The sequence below is a fragment of the Heterocephalus glaber genome, unplaced genomic scaffold, assembly GCF_053883595.1.
Source record: "Heterocephalus glaber isolate CG9 unplaced genomic scaffold, H.glaber_assembly_v1.0 deba00000122, whole genome shotgun sequence".
NCBI lineage: Eukaryota > Metazoa > Chordata > Mammalia > Rodentia > Bathyergidae > Heterocephalus > Heterocephalus glaber.
The window spans coordinates 2,438,299-2,462,587 of record NW_028258138.1 but is presented as its reverse complement, the minus strand read 5'-3'; the positions used below and the strand labels follow the sequence as shown (position 1 = coordinate 2,462,587).

At 48.3% G+C, this 24,289-nt stretch overlaps 1 protein-coding gene across 4 annotated transcripts in view; it reads left to right on the top strand.

Moving 5' to 3' along the window:
- Nucleotides 1-24,289, top strand: part of Dscam (DS cell adhesion molecule) — a 589,901-nt gene that overhangs the window by 335,043 nt on the left and 230,569 nt on the right. For all 4 annotated transcript variants that reach the window (XM_087211193.1, XM_004842472.3, XM_087211196.1 and 1 more), the window contains 4 exons: nucleotides 3,828-4,106; nucleotides 8,300-8,575; nucleotides 13,841-14,137; nucleotides 14,861-15,136. In XM_087211193.1, the coding sequence (XP_087067319.1) occupies nucleotides 3,828-4,106; nucleotides 8,300-8,575; nucleotides 13,841-14,137; nucleotides 14,861-15,136 (1,128 nt within the window). The remainder of the gene's footprint in view (nucleotides 1-3,827; nucleotides 4,107-8,299; nucleotides 8,576-13,840; nucleotides 14,138-14,860; nucleotides 15,137-24,289) is intronic.

Sequence of the window (24,289 nt, the reverse complement as noted above, 5' to 3'; positions counted from 1 at the left end):
TGTAGAGGCTGTTTATATTTTGGGGAACAAATCCTTTATCAGAAACATGAGTTGCAAGTCTGTTCTCTCAGTCACTTCTCATTTTTTCCTGATGGTACCTTTGGAAGTTCATAAGTTCTTAGTTTTGATGATATTTAATATATCATTTTTGTCTCATGTTTTGATATAATGTCTAAGAACCCTGCCCAAACCCAAGGCCTCAAACACTTTTTTATGTTTCTTCTATAAAGTTCTATGGTTTTCTAGCCTTTACACTTGGGTTTATGGTCCATTTGGGGTTGATTTCTGTAGAACATATGATACAAGGCTCACAATTCTGCCTTTTGGTTTGAATATCCCATTATCCCCTCCATTCATTTTAAAAAGTCATTAGAATTATGCAGTATTCTCTTAAGGAACATATTTGAGTACTTTGTATCATTAGTTTTAGCTGGAATAACAATTTTAAGTACCATCATCGGGTCCCATTAGAAGTTGGCATATTTTGTTTCCTGAGATTGTGGGTTATCCTGCAAGGAAGATGAGAGGTACACTCTGCCAAAGGTGGCACCTTCTTGTGCTGCTTTCTTTAATCCTAATCCTATTGCCTATTCTGACCAAAATGACACATTTTGTAACTTTTTTCTGAGTACTTCGTAATATCTCCACTCTTCCAGTATCAAGCTAGAATCTGTGCTTTTCCAATAGTAAAGTCTGTCACTATGTCTTCATGTTTCTCAACTAAATTAAAGCATTTTCAGAATAATATTAGAGAACCTCACTCCATGTAATATAGATATATAATTTCCAATTACTAAATAATATTCCTGTGTTTATTAATCATCTTTTTCTGTTGTTGGGAAACAATACATGACACCCAGAATTTAAAGGAGGAGAAGTTTAATATGGCTCATGGTTTAGGGGATTCAGTCCATGGTAATCTGCCTCCAAGGCAGAAACATCATGGGAGAGAGGCGTAGACATGGTTGGGGACAACTGCTCACCTCATGGCAGTCAGGGCACAGAGAGAGAAGGAAGAGCCAGGGAGAGAACTGCAGCCTCCAAAGGCTCATCCCCAGTGGCACACCTCTTCCAACTAGGCCCCACATCGTAACAGCTCATTTAGCTATGGACTACCAATTGGTCAGCCCACAGGTGAGCACAGCACCCCATGATACAGTCACTTTCCAAAAGCTCTGCCTCTGAACACAAGACTTTGGGGGACATTCTAGATCCAAACTATAGCACCTCAGGATTTATACTGTCCACAAGTCCCACCCTAGGAGGTGGTAAAGTCACTGGAGGTTGGGAACGTCTGAGATCCTTTTTGGAGCTGGCCCTAGGAACAGTCTTATTTTTCCTAGATCATGGAACCTACTAGGGGTGCAGACTTCCAGTAAGATGCTCTGAACAGCAAGCCATCTTCCCAGAGAATGCTGAGGAGTCATAAAATGTCAGTTATCAGGCCTGTGTCTTCTTGACACTTCAGTCCATGAGAAACTAACTTGTTCCTCGAAGCAACACTTCGCAGAGTCTGTCTGTAACTTCCTTCCAAAGTGAGCAGTGTAAATCCATGAGACTTGCTGGCGGGGATGCACGCCAGCTGACCTTATGAACCTCCTGTGCATCCGTATTCCCTTGGAGCCCCACAGCAAACATGTGAATGACTTTAAGAGTAAAGACAAGGACTCTTCAGCTAATGAGAGGTGCGGCCTCCGAACCCCAGTCCCATGTTCTTCAGGAGGTCATTAGTTTCCCTCCCCATAGTACATTCACACTGTTCTCAACAGGTGCAGGGAAACCGAGTTTATAATGGGTATCCACTCTAATGAGCTCAAAGAAATTCGAATGTTTTAGTTAAATGTTTTTGCTCTTCGCAATCTTGTCTGTTGACTGCCCTTAGTGCTGAACTGTGTAATCACAACCTTTTAAAGAAGTCTTTCTAGAAGCCTCTATTGCTGTTCTTGTTTTAAAACACAGAAGTTTACTTTTCTCATACACTTAAGAAGCAAGCTTGGCACTTCCTGGGTGACCAGGAACTGGGCTGTGTCTTTCTGTCTCTCATCCTCATGTTAGGATCCCACTCCCAGGGGCCACCTCCTAGCCCAGCATGGTGCTGGGGCCCTGGGAATCACTCGCATTTTCCAAGTAGTGGAAAGAAGGGCAAAATGGACAAAGACACCTCTCAGCTCAGTCACTTTGCTGTAAGCGGCATTTTCTACATACATTTTTTCTCCTCACGTATCTCATTGACTAGAGTTTATATTTTGCAGCTTTATTGAGATATATATGGCTAATAAAAATCATACATTCAGACTGTGCAACCTGACAAATAGACACATACATAGATACACAGACAGACAGACTGATGTAGTGGAAGAATTACCACAGTTAGACTAAGTCACGTGTCCATCACCTCTCCTCAGGTGGTTACTGTGTATGTGTGCTGAGAATGTCTAAGATCTCTGGTCTTTACAATTCAAATATGCAGCACAGTATCATCAACTACAGACACTGCATAAGTTGGCTCTCCAAAACTGGCTTATCCTGCGGAACTGACAATGGCCACGCTGCCTGAGGTGCAGTGGCACCCATTGTAGTTTTGACGTGTATTTCCCTGGTAGTTAAGGGTAGTGAACATCTCTTCCTGTGTCTTCTGGCCATTCGCATTTCCTCCATCAACAAGTGTCTATTCAGGTCATTAGCCCAGTTTCAATCGGATTGTTTCTTGCTAGTGGTTATTGTCGTCATAGTTCCTCCTGCATTCTAGATGCTAGTGCTTTGTCAGATGAATACTTGGCAAATATTTTCTTCCTGCTGGGGATTTAGCTCAGTGGCACCGCACCTACCTGGCAAGTGCAAGGTCCTGAGTTCGATCCCCGGTACAGACACAAAATAATTTCTTCCAGGTAGAGAGAATGTGGAGAAAGGGGAACTTTCCTACAAGTGTTATGGGAATGATCATCACAGGAAAAACATGAGCTTCCTCAAAAGCCTAAAAATAGATCTACACCATGAGCCAGCCCTCTGGGCTCTGAGTACATGTGTGAAAGAACAAAATCAGCCTGCCAGTACCTGCATGCCCAGATACTCACGACAGCTAAGAAATGGACTCAGTTTATATGCCCATCAATGGATGAATGAATGCAGAAGATGTCAGACTGACAAATTTCTAGCTCACAAGGAAGGATGAAATCTTGTCACATAGCAACATGTGTAGAACTGGAAGGCATAGTGTTAAGTGAAATACATGAGACACAGGAAACCACAAGGGTCTTGTGTTTTCTGTCCTATGTGGAAGTGAAAAAATCAAGTCTCCCTGGGTGGAGAATGGGGGACACTGGAGGTTGTGGAAGGGGAGCTGGGCAGGGGGAGGCTGGCTTTGGTCCATGCGGGCCTGGAGTGTGTATGTACTGAAAGATCACGCTGAACCCCATTAAGATGTGCATTTAACACACTCATCAAAAGTAAAAAGACAAAGTGCAGACTTTTTTGAGATGAGCAGGTGAAACGAATTCCAATCCAGTAGCTGTGCTAAAGAGCTTTTCTTGTGAAATAGCTTTTACTAATGCTAAACAACCACCTCTTCCAAAGGGATGTCTGGCAGCCTCTTCTCGGCCCCAGCAGACGCACTTGCTGAGTCTGGATATTTCAGTCACTTACAAGTAAACCGGAGCCCTGACTGGGCGAAAGGCTATCGTTCGGGCTTTCATTTTCTGTCCCACACAAACCCTAAAGATGTGCATGCAAAGGTCTTCTGTGTACAGGGCTTGCGGATGCGTGCAGCCTGGGGTTCTGGGAGACCCCGCCGCCTCAGCCTCCTCTGAGCGCTCTGCTTCCTTCTGCAGACCCAGCGAACTCGGCCCCGTCCATGCTGGATGGGTTTGACCACCGCAAAGCCATGGCGGGGCAGCGGGTGGAGCTGCCCTGCAGAGCACTGGGGCACCCTGAGCCCGACTACCGCTGGCTGAAGGACAACACGCCCCTGGGACTCTCGGGGAGGTTCCAGAAGACGGTGACGGGGCTGCTCATCGAGAGCGCCCGGCCCTCAGACTCAGGCAGCTACGTGTGCGAAGTGTCCAACCGGTATGGGACCGCGAAGGTGATCGGCCGCCTGTATGTGAAACGTAAGTCAGACGGCCCTGGCCTCCCCACTGGGGCTCCCGAGCCCGCGCACCCCGCCACTGCTGCTGGGGAGCAGACAGAGGTGCCCGCCCAGGCTTCGCAGCAAGGCCTCGACCTCGGAGCCTGCACCTTGAGGTTCTGATGCCATAGGACCACTGCATTTCCAAGGGCACGGCCTCGGCACCGGGACCAGGGTGGCTGGCCATCTGAGAACACATGGAAGGTCATGCTTTCAACACAGGGCGGTTTGCAGATGTCGCTTCACATTTCCGGGTGCTGTGGGCAGTGGAGCGGTGAGGCACTGAGTCACCAGAGCCAGGCCTGGCTCCTAGTGCCGATCCTGCAGCCTGCGTCCACGTGCTCATCTCAGTGAGCTCGCTCGCAGCTTGGAAGGGGGGCCGGGCCACCAGGGCCAGGCGGGCGGGCACTGCAGGGTCACACTCTACCCTAGCCAGGGGCCCTCAGACCTACCCACGCAGAAACCGAGACCCAGTGAATTGCCCAAGGTCACATGACCAGAATTAGGCCACAGGGGCTTTGCCAGACAGGGATGTCTCTTAGTTGTCAATGTGCCAGCCCTTTGATTAATCAATTGATGATTGATTGGAGACAGGATCTCACTATGCAGTTCAGGCTGGTCTTGAGCTCACCACGAAGCCCAGGCTGGCCTTGAACTCGAGGCAACCCTCCTGCCTCCACCTCCCAAGTGCTGGGATTACAGTCCTGTGCCCCCACACCCAGCCGATGTTTTATACTTTCATTTAAGGAGCTAAGCTAAACGAACTGAACCAGAGGCTCTCACACAGAAAAGGGAAGCATTTTCCAACCTTGATTGGTTTTCCTGCCCCATGTCCGCTTATGGAACGGCCTCTTCAGGGTCAAGTATGGTGACAGCAGCAGCATAGACAGGCTGTGTGATGACACCTAAGAGAATGCATTTAAATATCCCAGTGACTCCCAAAGCCAGCAGTGCTGCCACATCCTGCACGTTTCCTTCACACATGCGCGCAGGCTGGGGTGAGAGAAACGGAGCACAATGTCCACACCGTGGTGCCTCTGAAGCCCCTGTGGATTAAGCAATGCCCCGTCGTACAGCTGGTGAAGTTATGCCCATAGGTTCAGAGGCTTTATGTTAAAACACCTTCCATAACTCCTTGTTTTCTATCAAATAAATTTGTATCTTAGACTAGTCTCAAAAGCATCTCACGAAAATCCCTCTGGTCATATTTCCTACTGCTTTGCTCCCCCAAAACAAGACCAAGCCCTGCTAAAAGTCACTTCTTTCCAGTCCCTATGGCAATCCCACTGTGTTCCTGTTTGTGCCCTCCACTTGCAAGATTCCTCTAAATTGCATCCGCAAAGCATCCCATGTCCCCGTCCAGGGTTGAAGCTGCCCCCAGAGACGGGTTTGAATCTGTGTTCAGTGCCAGTTCTGAAATTCTCTCTCTCCTTCTCCTCCTCCCTCTCTAGCTCCTCACTGTCTGCATCTTAGAGCCTGTTTGTGGGAAGGCCTGGGTTCTTATGTTCATCCCTCCAGCCCTCTGTCACTCTCCAGGGTCCCTCATGCATCTCCCTTATCCCTCCCCCTGCTCCCTCTGGCTATGGGGAACCACTCTGTAGGTCCCAAGTCCAGAGCACTCTACGCTTCCAGCTCTTTTCTTTTGAACCTTCTATTCCTTTGGCTTTGTTTTTCCCATTCAGTCTATTGGTCCATTTTAGGTATACAATACAGTTACATTCATCCCTGGGATCTTGTACCTTTACATGAATATCTTGGTTCTTATTATTTTCTCCTTTCCCTGTCCTCCCTTTACCCCTCCACCCTTCCCTATTTGCAAAGACTGTTTCCATTTTTATTCTTTCAAAACTCAGTGGACCATGTATGTGTGGTTCTATTTCTAGATTCTCTGTTTTATTCCAATGATCTATAAGTCTTTCCTTACACCAACACTGCCTTGATTACTGTAGCTTTAGAAGAAGTCTTAAAATTAGGTACTAAACATCTTCCAACACTTTTTTTTTCTTTTTACTTTTCTAGGTCCTTTGTACTCCTACATAACTTTTAAATTTCAGTATCCAGTTCTTCATTTACAGCAGTATACATAGACCTGAATTTTTATATGTACCTTGTGTTTTCTAATCCTGCTAAATTCAAATACAAGTTCTAGGGGCTCCTAGAGATTTCTTAGTATTTTCTCTGTAGACAATCATTTCATCTACATATAAAGATTTTACTTCTACCTTGCCAATCCTATCCTAATTGTTTCTTTTTATTGCCAGCCGATTTTGGTTTGGGCCTATGCTTCAAAGTTTAATGGACAGATGAAGAGTAGGCACATCTGTCCTTGTTCCCCACCTTAGGGAGAAAGCATTGTATCTTCTCCATTCCTTTGGCTTTAAATCCCACCCTTTTGAAAAGAAGCCTTAATCCTCTATGCATAGCCTCAGCTTCCTCCCTGAGTGTTGGTCACACATGTCTCCCAATTTTATATCTGCCTTGAGCCCTTCAGAAGAACAGGACAGGAAATCAGATGGAAGTCTCCACCCTCTGTCTTCCAAATGGCTCTTGAGGAACGTCTTCCCGTCATCTCCCAAAAGCACACCTGTCCTCTCTGGGCCTCTTGATTCCTCTCTGGGCCTCAGTGCTGGATGTTGATCTCACGGTGCTTCCCAGCCCTGCCCTGTCCTTCCCTTTTGTCCTTCGTGGACCTCATGTTGGATCCAAGCTGAGTCGGAAAGTCTTCCTGTATTGTCCTTTGTGAGGGTTAATCTTGATCCTCATCTTGATTGGATGGTGAAGGTTGTAGGAAGTTAGTGAAGCCCACATCTGGGTGTGTCAGTGAGGGCTTCCAGAGACGACTGGCATGCAGGACAGCAACTTGAGGGAAGACCCACATTTAAAAGGGTAGGGACCCAGATGGGACAAAAGCAGCAGAGGAGGACGCCCCCAGCACGAGCTGCCTGGCTCTTTCCCTCTGCCTGGCTCCAGGCCACTGTGAGGTGAGCCTGTTTTCTACCATGATGTTTCTGCTCCACCATAGTCTTGGAGGCTGTGAAGCTGGGTGACCATGGATGGAACCCACTGAAACCCTGAGCCAAAACAACCCCTTTCTCCTTTGAGTTTACTTCCCCAGGTATTTTGTCACAGTGACGGGAAGCTGACTGACTGTCCTGTGGATTCCTGCTGACCTCAGTTCTTTTCCTCCTGGATAGTAGAGGTTTTCCTGGCCTCCCTGTTGATTCATCACCACATCTTCTGCCTCCACTGGCCTCTGCCTCACTCTGCTTGGCCCTGTAGCAACCATTCTTGTCCTTGTCTCATCGGTGTAAAAGGCTGAGCTCCTTGGATCCATAGATTTCACAGTTTGTCAAGATGCTAAGTCAGGAGCAACCAGGACGACAGCCTAGTCTGGCCATTTACCTTCAAGCTGGATTTGATCATAGGACGTAATTTCTCTCCATGGCCATTTCCTCTTCTGGAAAGTGGCAGCCATAACACCAAACTTAGAGGGTGACAGGAAGACTACATAAGTAATGTATGAAAAAATTTGGTGCTGTCACGGCTCATGCCAGTGGTACTGGCAATTTTGTCCATCTCTATCCCATTGGTGAGTTTAACCTCATCCTTGCCTAGCATAGGTGCTCCGTACATACTTCCTATGTGGAATTGGGCTTGTTGGATTAAAAACACGAGCATTCAGGAATGGGGGTGCCATCCCTGTCTGATCATCTTGCCTTGTCTCAGAGAACAGCTCTATTTTGAGGATGTGCATCTTAACAGCACCTGATTTCCTCAGGTGTTAGTGGCCCTGGTAAGCCCCATGCAGCACAGGAGTGAGTGCGTGTCTGAGCGTAGACGAAGGCCAGCCCTCTCAGCTACCTTGGGACAAGGCAAGTAGGACTTCTGTGTTCAGGTTCCTGATCCTGTTTGGTCGCTAGCACACTGCACTTCTTAGTATCTAGGGCCAACGCCACCATCCACACATATCCTCCCCGAGAAAGCAGCTTACCCAACTCAGGTCTAGTTGCTATAGAGAAAGAAAGGAAAGCCCACAGAAACACGAAGCAAAGAGGGAGGCCCCCAAATGGTGCACAGAAACCATTCTGATCCGAAACGGTATCACAAGTCTGGCCCACGGTGGAGATGCTGTCCAGTGGTGACTTTGCCTTCTTTTCCCCTCTCGCCCTCCTCCAGAGCCACTAAAAGCCACCATCAGCCCCCGGAAGGTTAAAAGCAGCGTGGGCAGCCAGGTTTCCTTGTCCTGCAGCGTGACCGGAACTGAGGACCAGGAGCTGTCCTGGTACCGGAATGGCGAAATCCTCAAACCGGGGAAAAATGTGAGGATCACAGGGATCAACCACGAAAACCTTATCATGGATCACATGGTCAAAAGCGACGGGGGCGCCTATCAGTGCTTCGTGCGCAGGGACAAGCTGTCTGCTCAGGACTACGTGCAGGTGGTGCTCGAAGGTCAGTGGCCTCGGGAGAGAGAGGGCCAGACACAGCTGTGCTGAGCCGCAGCACATAGGACTCTCACTCAGCCCCATCTGGCCGGCCTGAGTCAGGCAGGGAAAGCATTCTGATGAGACTCCAAGGGCAACATGCTGGAAGTCACATGAATGTCACCCACTCATGCTGAGAGTCACTTGTCCAGCTAGAAACCCTGGCACTTGACACTCAGGGCTTGTTGACATTTCCTCAGCCCCAGACCTGAGTTCTCAGGGATGCCTGTGTGGTGGCGGAATGTTTGCCATCGCAGCATCTCTGACCTCCTCTACCCACTAGTGCCAATAGCTCCCCTAACCCGTTGTGGCCACCAAAACATGGCAGACATTGCTGGTGTCCCCTGGGTGGGGGGCAGGGGAGGGGTGCCCTGCTGTTGAGAAACACATCTTTGCCGGGGTCTCCGTGTAGGTGCAGATATTCACAGGTTTCCATGAGTGGAGAAGGGGCAGTTGTCTTGGGCATAATCTCGGCTTGTGTGTCTTGCCATTTGCTTTTCCTAACTGGCTACTGCGTGTTGAGATCTTCTAGCTCATCAGCCAGCCAGGGAAAGGCAGTGTGACAGGCAACAGTTAAGAAAGACGTGTTTATCACCAGATAATTGGACTAGCTTCTGTCTGTGCATTTGTGTGTCCTGCTGGAAATCCTGTCATTCGGTATCATTTACTGCTCACCTGTTATCAACCCATTAAAATAATGAAATGATTTTCATATAGCCCAAAGAGAGAATAAATAAAACCCAGTAATGTATTAAAGTAGGTTTCAATATGTCCTGATGGTAAGCAAATATTTCTCTTCCTGCTTCTTCACCCTTAGCTAATTTTGAAGAGGCAGCTGGCTTAGAAATGAGATTCTTATCTTGGGCTGGGAGCTCTGCTGCCAATAGTGAGGTTTGTGAAGCAGAGGTGAAATTAGCCCAAGGTGTACAGCTCAGATTAAATGCCGGAGGCCAAGCTGCACGTGATGATTAAGTCCAGAAAGGGATCAATTTGCACACAACAGGGCCGCAGATGACGATGCAGTCCAGCCCTTGAGGAGTCGTTATTTTTAGGTTCTTCCTAGCGAGACGACAGATTACCTGTCTGGGCCCTGTTTCCTCGGCAACCATCTAGAATCGCCAGTGACTGAGAAAATGGAAAGAGCGTATTGATAATCCCTAATGATGCTGAAAGGCTCGGCTATCAGAGAGTGACAGCATGGAGGATTTCAAAGATGCTCGGGTCTCCGGGAAGATAGCGTCAGCATTCATCTCCAGAGAAAGCCGTCACTTAAACAAAGCTGGGGCACACTCTCCGATTTATTTGTCGCATGTCAATTTCCATTCAGGACAAGAAGCTTCATTTTATTTTTCTGCCTTCTGAGAGATAGATGACTGCTAATGTAGCAGAAGAGCAAGACTGGAATTACAGACACATACCCGCAGCCACTGTGGAACTGCCTAGCAGGTCTCTTCTGAGGAAGGCGCCCAGTCTTCCCACCAAATGGCTGTAGCCAAAAATAAAATGGAAAAAATTCACAATGCCACACCGGCTGCATGATCCCAGGGCATCTTCCGGGAGGCTGCGTAAGCTGGGGCCAGACAAAGCCAGGAGCTCTGGAAAAGGGAATAATAAAAAATAATAATGATGATGATAGGTTTCATTTTGGAAATGGTAACAAGATGCACCTTACGCGCACCCCAGCGTGTTAGTTACGAACTTTGGGAAGACAAAGGCTGTGTGGAGAGATTCTCCAAGCAGACAGAACAGACCTGAGCCGGAAGAAGGGACAGGCTTGCAGTGTCCGCACCGTACCTTCCCCAGGACACGCTCAGGCCAGGCGGAGAAGGAGGAACAAAGCCAAAGAAACACGGAGGGTTGAGTCTTTCAGGATTCGGGTGGGAGAAGACAGAGCTACGCCGAGCCCTGTACCCTGCAGGAGCGGCAGAGGCCCAGGAGAGGAGGAGGATGGAGAGCCCTGCTCCTGGGATGCCACAGTGCAGAAGTAAGGTGGGATCCCAGTCTCCAGGAGAAAAGCAACCGGATGAGTTACAACAGCAAGGAGAACAGACATCAAGCAACAGGGCACTGTGGCCGGCCCCAAAAAACAAAGTGCACAGCAGAAGCAGACATGCCGAGGGCGGGCACCAACGTCAGCAGAGGAGGACTTGCACTTGCAGGTGCCATGGGAAGTCTGTGTGCAGTGAGTTAACAGAAATGGGGACAGAATGAGCGAGCACACGAGAAAGCTGAGCTGTAAAGAGGGACGACGCTGTAAAATCAATCGGCACAAATGAAAACACCGTATTTGTTGTCAAGCATGGTTGGAGAAGGAAGAAGAAAGGAGCAGTGAGCTTGAAGGGGATGGAAAGAAATCATCCAGCCTGCGACGGAGAGAAAGACAACAGCAGAGAGGGGCTGGTGCCAGCCGAGGGGGCTGCAGTCATCACGTGGCTGTGGTCGGAGGTCCAGAGCAACAGGAGGTGGAGGCCGGGAATCAAAGTCTCGGAAGACACACTGCCACCAGTTCCTCAATCTGACAGAAACAATAAAGTGGCAGATCGGAAAACCTCAGGAAAACCTCATGAAAAGAAAACGAAATGAAGCACCGGCATGCCAGAGGCAGACCGCTGCAGACCCGAGAGGCAGAGGGAGGCTTGTCGGCATGAGGGAAGGGAAATCTCAGCCAAGGCCATGTCCAGACACCAGGCGCCTCCTGGGACCTGGCGGAGGACCACAGCGCAGCAATGTCTTTAAATGTTTGAAAAGGAAAGAAAAGACCCTGCCAACGTGGACTTCTGTCGCAAAAGTAATCTTGAAAAATGGAAGCAAACTAAAGATATTTTCAAGAACCCAAAGTGAAAGGAGGTGAAGGCAGGAGCCCAGCACCTCAGGAAGGTAAATGAAGCCAGGCAGCAGGAGGAGAGGACCCAGTGTGGAAACTCTGACAGCCTAGAAGAAAGAGCACTAGAAATGCTGAAATCCCAGGGTGTGGCAGAAGTAGTTTTCTCTTTTCTGAGCAAAACTTGGTGGATCAGAAAGTTATAATACTATTACGGAGTTTATAACAGAAATAAAGATAATAACAAAGACAGAATGGTTTAAATGTTGGAAAGTGTCTGTGGCAGGGCTTTTATATTTAACATAAAGTTTGGCGATTTTAACTTTTCGTATTAGGATTAAGAACATACAATACATGCCACATATTCAGTATATGCCTAATTGCAACAAAAGGAAATAGTATAGATGAAGAACTCTTTCCTAAACAGATAGGAACACTTGGGTTTTCAGGGCTTAGTGTAGAAATCAGTGCATAGCGAGGCGTGGTGGCACATGCATGTGATCCCAGCACATGGGAGGCTGAGGAAGGATTGCCATGAGCTCAAGGCCAGCCTGGGCTACACAGAGAGCCCTTGTCTCAGAAAACCAAGAAACAATTAAAAATTTTAAAAAAGAAATCAATGCAGAGAAATTTGCAACTAAATGTAGCTCACTTACAGGAAAGGTAGAATTATAAAGATGAATTTCGTTGTTTCAATACACCCATGCTTTCGTGACTGCTCTGTACCAAGTGCGACCCTCAGGATGCCACCGAGCTGCTCTGTGAGATCAAATGTTCAGCACCATGAGGCTGCATCTAACCCCCACGATGCATTGCAGAAAAAAAGCACAGCTTGGTCATTTTCACATTCTTGAAGTTCTTTCTGCATCTGTGACAGTAAAAGAACAATGTTTGCTATCCATGGACGCCTGTGTGATGCATATGGGTGTGCTTGGGAAACAAACAAGACATGAGCGCTTCTTCCAGCCGCTGGAAACGCCAGCTGGGGTGCACAAGTGAGGATTCCAGCAGGGGGGGCAGAAATGGGAGGGGCCTTCAGCACACATGCGCACACACACGTGTGCGCACACACACACACACAGACACACACATGAGGCTGAGACCCTGCTCGGAGCCGAGCCTCAAGGTTCGCGATGATGAGTGGCAGTTTCCTCGGGGAATTTGGAACTGTTAACAGTTATATTTCTCTGAAGGATTTGCAAGCAGTACCAAGTTTTGCTCTTCCTTTTCGTGTATCTGTGCTTTCTAATTGTTCCAGAATAAACAGATAATACTTTGCTGAAACAAAAATTATTAATCAATGCCTTTCATTATGGGACCAACCTTTTAATTGAGGATGAGAGAGAGAGACAGAGAGACAGAGACAGACAGAGACAGAGCTTGATTTAAGCCAGGAAGTTTTATTAGCAGAGTCAGAAGTATTATTGCATATGATCGCAACTATGTCAGAATGCCAGACTGATTCCTGGGGAGCATGTCCCTTTGTTGATTTGTTTGCTGGGTCTGGAATGCCTACTGATGACTTTTTCTTTGCTTGGCTTCATACATCTTGTTTAATGTATGTAGATCTCATTTGTCTTTTAATGGAAAGGCATAAGAAACATGTATTTGCAATTATGGCCATATAATGAGAGAAATAGTGACATGTGTGATAGAAAAATAATGAAAGATGAAAATTTAAACATTGTTAAGCATTTTGAAAATTCCCATGGTGATTCCTCCAAGGTAGCAATTCTAGTTGCCCTGAATAGTTCTGGCTCCTACCTCTTCTGTTGGCATAATTATTTAATAATACTATGTAGTCCACTTCCAAAAGCATGGATGATAAATTTTATGGCCACCCTATAGGACACATTTAGAAATATTTGACATGTGATGGAAGGGCCAGACTTTACAGTATTTAGCTTCTACTCACCAGCAACTGCATGGACATTTACACACAAATGCCATTTGCAGTTAAATTTATAAAAGAGAGAAAATGTTAGTGATGAGCTCACCAGACTCCCAGTAGTTTGGTGTACTCTTCCGAACAGTCCTGTGGTGGGAAATCCCTAAATCACCTGAGGGAAGTAGAAAGCTAAGCCGTGTCCAGCAATGCGTGGGTCCCTGTGGCTGCAGCTTTGGGTGGGGATGTACGAACTTGGAACTGGAGACATTTCGGAAGCTGCCACTGTTTATCATGAACCTCTAGGTTGTGAACTTTCTCCTCTTGTTGAGACAATCAGGAAAGAGCCACGTGCTTTATTAAAGCTCACTACATGTGCCTGTTGTGAAAATAGTGAAATCCCAGGGCATCACGGTCAACGAAGCCAGGCGGTTGCCGCCACCCCTGCGACCCCCGAGCATGCAGCAGGCGCCCTCGGCAGCTGTTTAATATGTATGACCACTTCCTCCCGTACTTTTTTCCTGCAGATGGGACTCCCAAAATCATTTCCGCCTTCAGTGAGAAAGTGGTGAGCCCCGCTGAGCCAGTGTCCCTCATGTGCAACGTGAAGGGGACACCCTTGCCCACCATCACGTGGACCCTGGACGATGACCCGATCCTCAAGGGTGGCGGCCACCGCATCAGCCAGATGATCACGTCTGAGGGGAACGTGGTCAGCTACCTGAACATCTCCAGCGCCCAGGTCCGGGACGGGGGCGTCTACCGCTGCACGGCCAACAACTCTGCGGGAGTCGTCCTGTACCAGGCTCGAATAAACGTAAGAGGTGCTTGTCAAATCAGCTCCTCGAAAAACACACATAGCTCATTGTAGCGGAGAAGGGGGTTCTGCATGCTTGCGCTGCTGAGTCCTGGAATGCCCGACGGAGTAGCTGTCCCGCCCGTGTCCTGCCCGCTCCTTCCTTCTGGGAATGGCACAGATCGGGTTAATGTTGGAAATGGCATTTTGGTTGGTTCCTTAGTCAGCTTGTTCTCTCTCTCCTTTCAGACTTGTCCACTCCATCTTTCCTCTGCTGGTTTTTGCTCTGCATGTTCTTTCCTTTCTCCTTCTCTCTGTTCCACTCCATCCACCGGAAGCCTTCGTGTACATGGCCTTTAACTCACATTCATCATGCGCTGTGGCACAACCGCCATTGTCATCGTAGACTTGCTAGACAGAGTCAGGCTACGGAACGGTTGCTACCGGCGTCTTCACGAAGAGTGCATGATCATGCAGCGTAGGCCAGGACTTTAAACCTGTGACCTCGTGATTCAAAATATCTCCATAGAAGTCATAGGTGGTGAAAGTTTTAAACATTCATTCAGTTCATTCGAAAGTAATAAAAGAAAAATGTCTTAGTAGAAAATGCCAAATGCCTAAAATTTTGTTTAACAGGAAAAGATGAGTTGACGTGAAAATGGTCTGTTTGTAGCTCAAGAAAAGCGGACCCACTTCCCCACAGGAGCTGTACCCTTAAATTATTTTCAAGAGTTTCTTTATGTCTCTCCAGGGCCTGCAAGCATTCGACCAATGAAAAATATCACAGCAATAGCAGGGCGGGACACGTACATTCACTGCCGTGTGATTGGCTACCCCTACTACTCCATCAAGTGGTACAAGAACTCTAATCTGCTCCCTTTCAACCACCGCCAGGTGGCATTTGAGAGCAACGGGACTCTGAAACTCTCGGATGTACAAAAAGAAATCGATGAGGGCGAATACACGTGCAACGTGTTGGTTCAGCCACAGCTGTCCACCAGCCAGGGCGTCCACGTGACCGTGAAAGGTACCTGTCCTTCTCCTGTGTGCACACCGCTCCGCCGTGCCGCACAGCTGCTGGGAGGGGCCATCTCAGAACCTGAGTACGAGGGGTGGCGGGAAGGCAGAGGGACGCCGGGGGCACGAGGCGAGCCTCTCACTCCTGCGTGCTCCCTCAGGGGGTTTCATCTCCCGCCCGTGAGCGTTTGTGGCTTGTGGGTTTTCCGGAGAATGTGGGTTGAGAGAAAGTTACCACAGAGAAAAGAAAGTCATCAGGCTTGGTTACCTACTTGGCTGTCCGATCACTTTAAGATATGCATCTTGCTTTTCTGAAGACTCCTAAAATGGGATTCTCTCAGAACCCAGCTGGGGGAGATTTTTGTAGCAGAGGCGGACTTCGTCATGGCAAAGTAGCAGCACACAAAGCTGTGGCTCGAGGTCAGGATGGACCTTGGAGATGCTGCACCCCAACCCCAATCTTCTTCCTTGCAAAGACCAATAAAGTGACAGGGCCGCCCAGGCACACGTAGCTCTGGGGAACTATGGGGGACTGGGGAAGCCAGGTGTTGTCCTCCCACGGCAGTTCCCTTAGCTTGAATATAAAAGAAAACAATTTCCGCTTCGTAAATATTCTACATGAAGTGCACCATGAAAGTAGTTGTGATAGTTTCAAAAGTATTGTAAAGCAGTCCTCCAAATCTGTGTGAGCAGCCGCCAGCCTGCTGAACTGCCCGCCTCAGCTGCCCAAGTAATCACCCAGGTGCCGGGGGTCTTCTTTCAGTGCCCATGACACGTGGCAGACCCCTCCCCTGGATGTTCACAGCCTTCTTTCCCACAAACCTTGCCAGTTCTCCTGCTTTTAGAAACACACATGCACATACCAAAATGACATACTTGCTACACGTTGGGGAGAATACCTGTTATGTTTTATATCTTAGATACACCTGCACTGAAATAATTTGCATCTTTCTCAGTTCACTACATCCCGAAGAGGTTTCTCCAATAATTACAAGCTCTTGGTAAATCACACTGGCAATAGTTGCATACAAGTTCATCTTGTGGTTGTGTTCATTTCTTTAAGCATCATTTATGGAACATCTGCTCAGGCTGGGTGCCAGCTACAGGGCACTGGAGAAACCATGGCAGAGGTGGACAGGCTCCTTGCCTTTCTTAGTTATTCTTCCACTCAGTGGAGGCAAATCAAGTAAAAGCAGAAAATACTCAGTAGTGCTCAGTATCTGCATAGAATTAAAACATGGCTGTATCTTAAAGATGAGTTTCGGTGAAGAACCAGAAGCCACACTAATGAATGCTCCTACTTTTACTGTCCTGAACATCATGGGCCTGTGACGCTCCTGGGTGATTGTCCCACCCACGTGCACTTCTGTAACTTGAGCGGCAGGTCATTGGGAAGCCAGTGATCAATGGCTAATTATGCAGCTCTTCCAAATATTAACATAATTTGCTATATAATATCAAAATGGCACATTTATTAGTATTACTGTGGTCTCCCTAAGAAGTCTTAGATACTGGCAGCCTGCTGAGCTCATGGTTATGGAGTTGGGAATCAAACAGGGCTGAGCGAGGGTGGATGTCGTGTCGGCCTCTCAGTGCCCACATCTTCCCAGAGAGGAGTTTTGAGGAGGTCTTCAGAACTGAGCTCACAGGCAGGCAAGAGTGAGCTTTGGCCTGGTCACCAAGGGACAGGCACAGGCACAGTACACACTAACCAAGGCTGACTTTATAAGGCAGCTAACGTCCTCTCCTTTATCTGGAATGTTCGATGTGGTCAAGGGTGGTAACTAACAGACCTTTGCCAGTCTCCTGAGTCTCCACTCTTGGTCAGGAGAGCTCTGGACTTCCTGGTCTTAACTGGAGCCAGTGTCGCTGCCAGAACGCATGGGGGAGGAGCAGACCTCTATGCAATGGACATGAATGAGGCCCACATGGGCAGGCACAATCTGTGGCCCAGCCTGGGGCCTGGGAGCCCCTAGGTGTGAGTTGGAGGCCTCTGGAGATGCAAGGCTCAGGTAGGGGAACATGAGGGGCCTCGTTGTCCCTTCTCAGGAAGTGTTGAGGCCACGAGCTTAGGAAACGGAGACCACCGTCCCTTTACAGAATTTCCGCCCTGGGCTCAGCTACTAGTCTCCCATTTTGTGTGTGCATTTAGCTAACTCCCTGTTATACCAGTAGCAGAAAAAAGTGTTGTAAAATTGCCGTTATGTTTTTCTTTACTTGAAAGGGTGAATGTTTTACTTGCCACAACACATTGTCAATGTTTCTCTCTGTCAAGAAAACGACTGACGGGGGCTGGGGATTTAGCCCAGTGGTTCTGCTGCCTGCCTCTCAAGCACAAGGACCTGAGTTCGATCCCTGGTACCAAAAAAAATAAAAAAGAAAACGTCTGCCAAACATGAGTCTGCACTAGCTATAGTTTTCAGCCCAGCATTCTTGGTAGGAAGAGGTGGAATTCCATGAAGAAGGTGGGTGGGGGCTTGCAGCTCAGGCGGGATACTCCCCCTCCAGACCACTGTCCTGCTCAGGAGGGAGACATGTCGCCAGTCACCCTGGCCATTTCCTTAAGCAGAGAATTAAAAGGGCACGCTCTCAGCATTATTATTTTTTATCAAGTGTCCGTAAGTGAAACTGGCCTTAAAACAAGCCCACCAGCCCCTGATGTCTTAGCATCAGAATGCAAATAGCTTTGCTTTTGCAAAACCCTCCTCGTGGTCCTGTGATCCCCAGAGATCTGTGATCCACATTTTTAGAATCCAGCACTAAAAATGTAGTTTATTGTAAAGTTTAAGCATTATAGAGGACCAGGATGTGGCCCACTGGTAGCGCACCTGCCTGGCAAGCACAAGGTCCTGAGTTCAATCCTCAGTACTGGAAAAAAGAAAACACTATAGAGGATGGATCCAATGACCTTCTTTATGGATTGATCTTCATCAGCTTTTAAGAGTCATTATTTCCAGAAAATTGCCAGATGCAGGATTGTTAGACAAAGGGGTATAAATATCCTAATACTAATTTCTTAGCAGACACAGATTCAGGCAAAGTCCATGTGACTCCTGAACGTGTTTTCTTAAAATTATCCAGACCAGCATAAGTCAGAAGTGACAGAAAACAACTCCAACGAGCTGGTACCTAAAAGAAGAACTCATTGGTTTTAGGAAACGACCACATAGTTTTGTTTCCAGAGCCCCCTTTATAAGTATACAATGTGCAGTATAAAAGCCATTGCTCCTCCACAGGGAAAGACTTCCAAACAAAGAAGGAAAAGGCAGCCTCAGGAAGGGCTCATTCCTGTCACCAGGTGGAGTGTGTGGGGTCACCCAGACAGGGGCCGGGTTTGGCTTTGTGGGATTTGATGTGGTGGCCAGGTCAGGCTCATAAGCAAGGACACAGAGGCTGCGAGATGACAAACACAGACCTGGGTGGGGGGCACAAGGCCAAGGGGAGAGCCGCTGCGGGCAGAGGCAGTGTGGCTGCAGCGGGTGGACGGAGGGACTTTGCCGGGTGCAGCGTGGATCAGGAGCTGGGTTGTGAGCACTGGGTTTCTTCACTGAGTTGGCCCACGACCTGGTCAGAAGAGTTTAAACAGAGAGGCCCTGTGGCCTGATGGGTTTAGGAGGCTTTGGGGGACCAGTGAGGAGAGGAAGGGCAGCGGGCGACCTGGGGAACCCTGGGCAGGGATGGAGGAGGACATTTGTGCCGGAAGCACGGTGCAGGTGCTGAGCAGAGGGCAGATTCTGGGAATGGGATTTTTCCTGGATGCCCTACTGAGAGCGTGCAGCAGGTACGAAGGGCAGCTGGAGGGAAGAAGCCAGCAGCCTGGTTTGTTAGGGGCTGAGACTGAAGTGTGTGGCCCTGGGCACACAAGCAGGCACAGGGAGCAGGGACCTGCACTCCCTCCCTGCAGATCCAACTGCCTGCAGATTAAGGGTGCCCAGGAACACTTCAGAAACCCCCAACACTCGCTGCTCACCTAGCACTGTGCTGAGTCCCGGGAGTGAAGCGAGGTGCAGGCCAGATGGGACCCTCAGAGCAGTGCCCTCCTCACCTGGAATTCTGCAGCTAGGCATGCCGGGTGCAGCCGGGCCAGGCCTGGGCAGCATGCTCCTCAGCACCACCTCAGAGTGGTGCAGCGTGGCAGCTGTTTGCCCAGCTGTAGGAATGTTCTAGGTGGACAGGTGATCTGGAGATGGGGAAAGCATGCAGCAGCGTCTGAGTGGGTCCAGGCGACGACAAGGCAGGGTGGGTCATACAAGGTGCTGGGTGCAGGCAGATCTGGGCTGTGTGCTGTGGACATGGGGGACGTCTGTGGGAGGACAGGCTGCAGCGAGGAGAATCACCCGATAGGAGCTGTGCCTCGCTGTGTCCTGGGTGTGACCCACCAGGACTCTGTGGCCCTCGTGCAGGTTTTTGCTTTCTGTTGACCCATTCACCAGCCCCTTAGTCAGACCCACACTGAAGCCCGGACACCAAATATCCAGGGATGGAGTCTGATGGGAATTCACACAAGGACTGTCTGAGATTTAAATTTGCCAGATTGGCATGAGTCAATGTACAGGGTTTAATCAAAATCGATGGTGAATGTTTGAGTTAAAAAGTATTACAGTAAAGGACACAGTGCCGTGAATCCCCTCACAATACCCTGCCTTTCTTCAAACACACCCCGTTGAGGAGATGTGATCAAAACGACTGTCTCTGCTGCTGCTGAGCTCGAGCCAACAGAAGGGCAGCTGGTAAAAACCTGACGCTGGGTCCTCATCACCTTAGTCACCGGATCTGGCACCGTGTGACTTCTGGCTCCTTCCCAAAGTCCAAATGACCATGGAAGGGAAATGTTTTGAATCCATTCAGGACATCAAGGCAGCCAGGACAGCGCAGCTAGAGACACTCAGGAGAGAGGGCTCCAGAGCCGCTGCAGGAAGGGGTAAGGATGGTGGGAGGAGGGTGTTTGAAGTGAGGGGGAGGATTCTGAGGGAGATTCGTGACAATATGTCTTTACTGTAATGATTTCTTTAAATTGAAGTGTTCGCCGTATTTTTGATCACACAGGGTATTTACCTTGACTGTACTAGGGAGAGTAGAGGAGGCCGGATCTAAATAATCATGATTAATGATTATACTGTATTAGAAGAGACAGGCTGGAGTCTGGGGAGTGTTTGACCCAGGAGGAGTGGGGGCTGGAGACAGCAAACCAAACTCGGGTATGAAAGAACTGTAATTGGCACAGAAGCCAAGCTGTGAGCATGGGTGCAGCAGAGCGAGGGAGGGGAGGCAGACAGGAGACCAAGCTGCCACCCAGCTCAGCGACAAGGACCACAGGAGCCTGGAGGCTTCTGGGCCCAGAGAGCTCAGTACAGCACCCAGGGCCACGTGCACAGAACTGAGCCTCCTGGCCGTCTGCACCGGGAGCTCAGAGGCGGACCTGTCTCCCCGTGGACCCAGAGTAGAACACGGCCCACTAGGGGCGGTTTGGCTGGAAGGATGCAACCTCCGGCTGCTAGGAGGCTGAGGGGCAGAACTCACCGAAAACTTCGTGCCCAGTGGGCATTACTTGGATACAAACTTTTCTTTGTGCACTGTGGGTATGTAGGAGAACGTGCACACCTGTTTGTCAATCCTTGCGTCAAAACATGTTTTCTTCTGTCTTAAGGATCATCTTACAGACTAGGGTGCAGTCCTCGGCTGTCAGTCCTCAGAGCAGTGCCCAGCCTGCCTTTCTTTCTATTTGCCTATGTATTTATGTGTTATTAGTGGTGTGTGCAGCAGACAGCCCCATTCCTGTTTTCATCCTTTCCCTCCTCCACCTCCTATTCCCCTTCCCCTTTCAGGAAGATCCATCTCCCTGCTTCCTTTCTATCTTTTATTTTGCTCTTTATTCATATTCTGGGTTTCTCATATAAAAGAAACCATGGGATATGAAAGCTGTGGGTCCGATTTCTTTCACTTAACATTATGGTCTCAAGGGGCATCCATTTTCTTACAATGACTCGGGTTTATTCTTCTTTATGACACAGTAGTGCTCCATGGTGTGCAAGTACCACATTTTCCTTATCCATTCATCTGCTGATGGACTTGTAAGCCACTTCCAAGACAGCTATTATGCGTTGTACTGCTATAAACATGGGTGTGCATGGATCTCTGGAACATGAGGTCTTTTATTAATTTCATGTCTTCTGTGTAGACAAATGCAACTTCAGATGCTGAAATAAGAAGCAGCCGGCTGGGCACATGGAGCGACACACTCACACTCATGCCTGTGTAGGAGCAGCCTGGTTCCTGGGTGACAGGGGCACATCCTTCAGACTGGGCCACACGCGCGTGTGACAGCTACAGTCCTGGCCTAGGCTTCCCTTTGCTGCTTTTGCCCACAATGACCCTAACTTCCAACCCTCGGCGATCATCAGGCACCGCTGATAGTGCTGGCTTTTGCCCAGATGTCGGGAAGGTCTGAGCCGAAATGACTTCTGCCCATTTAAATTTGCATTTTAAAATGCTTTGAAATGAAATATATAAATTAAGTCACACTCCAGGGGCCAAGATTGTGGTCTATCAAGACTTTTAACAGTTAATAACCTTTACTGTTTTCAATTATAGGACATTAGTGGTAGGACGCTAAGGACTTAACTGGATTGTTGAAAAAACCCAGAGTGTGGTTGTCCCTGTGGTTGGGAATTGAAAGGGAGTCTTCGTTTTATTTGCATAAAGGTGGCTCTGTGGTTTTGCTTTTTGTGCACCGAATACTTCACTCACATGGTCTCGGCAGCAAGCTCTGTGCCCAGGGCTGGTGTCCTCAGGACGTGGAGGAAGTGGGCCTGTCTGGTCCAGCAGTGTCACTGCCAGCAGCAGAAGCAAACCTCTTTGGCTTGTATCCAGAAGTTCTGCAATGACCGTGAACACAGTGGTGTGCGCGCGCACGTGCGTGTGTGTGCGCATGTGTGCGTGTGTGTGTGTGTGCGTGTGTGTGTGTGTGTGTGTTTAGATGCTATTTGGAAACAATACTGTTTTTCAGTCAAGTCTCTTTTGGTAGCAGTCATGGCCCGTATGCTTATTTTGTAGCCTGTACTTGGAAATTTTGGGGAAAATCACCTCAAACATGCGTCTGAACAGCGAGTTCACTCCTGACCGTGGCTGGGCTTCAGCCATTCTCCGTGCGCTCAGCTACTCAGAAATGCAGCTCCGCTGCCTTCCACACACAGGCAGAAAGAGAGTCGGAGTCCCTTCCTTCATGCCACTCTAACAAGCAGCTCCGTATTTAACACATTTCAAAGCTTCTTTCTCGGTGTAGGTGCCGCCCTGTGCCCGGACAGTGCCTAATTGAGGGCTCTAATTGCTGGAATGACACCACCAGCGGTTACTTGGCTGCCAGGTGGAAGTGTCACTTCCCATTTATTTGTATTTATTTATCTATTATTTGTATTTGTATAAAGTGTCATAGTCTACGAACGCTTTGGCAGGTGTCACCCTAGTGAACGCTCACAGTGACTGTAACGTGAACGAAGCACGATGACCAAAAGAGGGCAGGAGGGTGCAGCGGGCAGTCGTCCTCTCACCTGGCGTTCGAGGCCCCTCACAGGTCCTTGGATTCCAGCACAAGCCCATGGCAATGCTCAGGGCCTGGTTTCATGGTGCAGAGGGCAGGCAGGCTGGGATGAGGACAAAGGAAGAGGCTATTTTTTAATGCAGTACAAATAGATATTAATGAAAAAATAGAACAAGCACTCTTCTAACTTCTATGAAAAACTGAAGCAATAATTCCTAACAAAATAGTTAGAGAATGACAATAGTTAATACACCACGTATCATAATCTTAAAAGAATGGCCAAAATGCTGCTCAGAGTACAAGTCATAGTCAAAAAGACTATCTTACGAAGAGGAGACAGGCTGCACATGGTGGCACACACCTATAGTCCCAGCACTCGGAGGCTGAGGCAGGAGGATCACCATGCGTTCAGGGCCAGCTTGGGCTACATAGCGAGACCCTGTCTGGAAGGAAGGAAGGAAGGAAGGAAGGAAGGAAGGAAGGAGGAGACAGATAATAACATAAAACTTTCTTTTCAATGAACTAAGGGAAACTAGTAGTATAAATGAAACAAATTAGCATATGTATTAAAATATTTTTGAAACAAGTGAAAAATCTGGGGAATTATTTGAACTTCTCCCTGGTTCCTATGTATCTATCTTCTATTCTGTGCTTTATTTGTGCATGTATAGTTTAAGCGTCACATAGAAGAGAAATCATGCCATATCTGAGCTCATGTGTCTGACTTATTTCACTTATGTGTCCATTTACCTGTGAATGTTTCAAGTTTCTCTTTCTTTATGGCAGAGGAGTGCTCCACTGTGTGTAAATACCACATTTTCTTTATCTGTCTTCACCAGTTGATGGACACACAGTATTTACTGTACCCAGAATCTAGCTGTTATGAGTTGTGCTGCTATAGACATGGCTGTGCATGGATCCCTAGAATATGACAACTTTGAAAGAAGCCTGTTTAGAAATAGGGCACAAGGCATCTGGGGGCCTCGTGTAAGAGGAGGGGAGGAGGGGAGCCAGGAAGAGGGACAGCGAGTGAGATTCACGGTGGAGAGATCAAAAAGAAAGGGTGGGTGGATTTGGGAAAGAAGGGAGGTAAGAACCAGAGTGACCCGGAAGTCCCGGTTGGACAAGGCAGGAAGTGACCATGGGATGCGGAGGAAGGGTTTGGTCAGTGTCTGTGGCACCATTCTGGACTCTGACCATGAGGTACTGGACTGTGGACCTGGGGTAAGATTAGTAGAGCAACATATCTGCGGTAACAACATAGTAAGTGCTGCCATGTGTCAGAAAGATCACCCTTCCAGGGTGGGTTTTATGGGTTTTTAAAATGTTTACCAGTAAATGAAGCGAGAGGGTGCTGATACCAGAAATGCAGATAGCAATCGTGAATATTCACTTTTTCACATTTCATTGCATTTCTATACATTGTTGCTGCAGAATAAAATTATTTTGCAGAATAAAATGAGTGACTTCCATAGCTGGTAGTTTCTTTGCAGATGACAAGGGCCTAGAGAAATGTCTTCGCACCTGTGTGTACATGCATGGGCTTTGACATATTTCTCGTAAAACTAACAGAACTCTGTTTGGCATGTCTGTAGTCCTGTCCCGTGCTGGTGGGAGATGTTTTCC